The sequence below is a fragment of the Humulus lupulus genome, chromosome 9 (assembly GCF_963169125.1).
Source record: "Humulus lupulus chromosome 9, drHumLupu1.1, whole genome shotgun sequence".
Classification (NCBI taxonomy): domain Eukaryota; kingdom Viridiplantae; phylum Streptophyta; class Magnoliopsida; order Rosales; family Cannabaceae; genus Humulus; species Humulus lupulus.
The window spans coordinates 60143502-60145880 of record NC_084801.1 but is presented as its reverse complement, the minus strand read 5'-3'; the positions used below and the strand labels follow the sequence as shown (position 1 = coordinate 60145880).

The 2379-nt window shown below is 45.7% G+C and overlaps 1 protein-coding gene across 1 annotated transcript; it reads right to left on the bottom strand.

The window, feature by feature from the left end:
- Positions 1–589: 589 nt before the first annotated feature.
- LOC133799763 (uncharacterized) lies at positions 590–1615 on the bottom strand. The gene is made up of 2 exons (XM_062237762.1): positions 1208–1615; positions 590–1135 (listed from the first exon to the last, which is right to left on the bottom strand). The coding sequence occupies exons 1-2, from the start codon at positions 1613–1615 to the stop codon at positions 590–592; spliced, it is 954 nt and encodes a 317-aa protein (XP_062093746.1).
- Positions 1616–2379: the final 764 nt, after the last annotated feature.

Below are 2379 nucleotides of genomic sequence, written 5' to 3'. Positions count from 1 at the left end.
TTTAGTCCATTTATTACGAGAAATAAAAGGGACTGTGCGCAGGCAGTCATTTCTTGCCAATTATTGTATTTATTACAAGTATTTGCTCATTACGTGTGTTGTTTTGCTGTATTATAATGCTAATCATATTGCTACTAGCAGTAATGCTCGAACAGGTTCTGGTCAAGGCAAGTGACCAATGACCTAAAGCTCCTTGATCACTTGGGGGGCATATAAGGTGCAAGTAAGCAAAGCATATCGTTAAAAGGTATGTAAATACATGAGCAAAATAAGTGAAAGCATGCTAGGGTACTTAGAGTATTTTTCAAAATTTTGTTATTTTGTTAAATCAAACCAAAGTGCTATGCTAAGTTCGGTCATGCGAACAGATGTTATAATAAGATGCAAATATATTATAATATAAAAATGTATCATTTTACATCGCGAGAAGTTGCTGCTTGGATGTAATTGTTCAAATAAAAGTAAAAGTTGCCCATGCAGCAATAAAAAATATATTGTCTTTACATCACGACTCGTAGGTCATGCAGTTAAAAAGATGAAAATAAAAACAAAAAAAGACTAAGGAGCCGGAGGATCTTAAGGAGGGCCCTCATTGTCTGCCCTGTCCATCCCAGGCCAGCGAGATCTCAGGGGAAGCAGGAATCCTTGCTCTTTCTTCCTCTTCCAGTCGAGCAGCACAGCTAGCAAGCTCAGCGTTTCTTGCATTCTCAGGAAGGTAGTTGAAGTTGGCACCCTGGTTGTGCTTCCATAAATCATAGAAGCATCGGAGAGTGGCATTATTATACCTTTCTAAGTTGCTGGCATTGGCTTTCTCAAGCTCCTCGATCCAGCCCTCCAAGGTAGTATTCTCCTGTCTGCTCGCAGCCAAGTCCTCCTCGAGCTGTTTAGCCGCGCGGTAATTGACGCGGTTAGACTCCTTGAACTGGTCCCTCTGATCGATGGCTTTATCTAGAGACTTTTGCTTCTCCTTCAACTCCTCGGCCAATTTATTCTTCTCCTTAAATTCCACTGCAAGTTGTTTGACATATTTCTCTGCGGCAGCTTTGAGTTCATCAGCGTGTCGTTGCTCCAAAGATTTGGCCTGCTCGGTAATAGCACCTGAGCAGAGACGGCCGGCAGTAAGGGTCAGCATTGCCTGCGGTCAGAGCAAAAGTTAGACTGACTTTAAAGCATAGAAGGGTTGTCTCCGCAGTAAAAGATGACTTACATTGGTAAACTCGTTCAAGGTACGGTTTAAGATCAGGTCGACGTCCATCGCCTCTTGGCAGCGGTCATGCTTTACATTTTTCGCGACCCTGTCCTTGACCGATATGAAGGCGTGACTAGTTATGTCTCCCCCAGTCGAAGCAGGACTGACCTGGTGAGCCTGGTCGGTTGGGGCCGCAGGAGGTGGAGTCGTTCCGGCTGGAGCAGGGGGAGTCTGCTGCTTACGAGGAGAGGGTGGAGTTGTATTAGCTGAGGGCCCGTCCTCCGGGAGGCCTGCATTGCGAGGCTTCTTAGCCTGAGGCACTTTGCTGCTTTCCCCAGGGTGCCTCTTGCTTGCCTTCTTTTTGCTCGGGGGAGCTGTGGGAGTCTCGGGAGTGCTGTAAATGTCGAACACGTTCACGGAGTCCATGACTGGAAAAGAAGCAAAATGTCGAACAATGAGATATCATAAATGAATAAGTATATTACATCAGGAAAAGAAATAAAGAAAGATTGCAAAGTCAAATACCCGAGCTATTATTACTCGTCGCTATACTATAGACTCTACTGGTCTTATACTCACTCTCTGACATGAAGAAGTCTGGACCTAAATTTGGAGCATATTTAAAATTGCAGTCCCCGTCGAATAGGTGACAGGGAATTGGCAAGCTATCTAAAAGCGAAATAACTGTACCATTCTCGTCTGAAGACTTGTCCAAGTGTTCGACAGGCTCGGTGGCCTTCTTTTTCCCATTCCCCAAGGGGGTAGAGGGCCTCTCTGCTGGAGGTGTGCCAACAGGTTCCCTGATCGTGACCCCGGTTGGTTTCCTTCGTGGATGCGACACTGGTGGTTGCTGCTCAGGTTCCTTCTCGACTGTGGCACTCCCTACTATTGACTCCCTCATGTCCTGATGAGGAGCCAAGAGGCCAACCAGCTTAAGGTTAGCCTCTGTAACTAGATGTTTGACGCTTTTTTCTACGTCAGTCATGCTGGCTAAGAGGGCTGATCTGAACTCCATGTCTAGAGTTGGGTCTGGTCGCAGCCTTGGGCCGGAAGGCATTAAAAGTTTAAGAGAATGTGGAGGAGAACACTAAATAAAGAATAACAGCCAGTAATACAAAGGTTTTACCTCCTTGAGCAAAGGTCAGATTGTCCGCGATCATGTCGGTTGTGAGGAAGTACTCCTGGTAGTA

Coding starts and splice junctions, on each gene's coding strand:
- LOC133799763 (XM_062237762.1), bottom strand. CDS start 1,615: ATGGACTCCGTGAACGTGTTCGACATTTACAGCACTCCCGAGACTCCC. Junction 1,136..1,207: donor CCTTGAACGAGTTTACCAAT/GTAAGTCATCTT, acceptor CTCTGACCGCAG/GCAATGCTGACCCTTACTGC.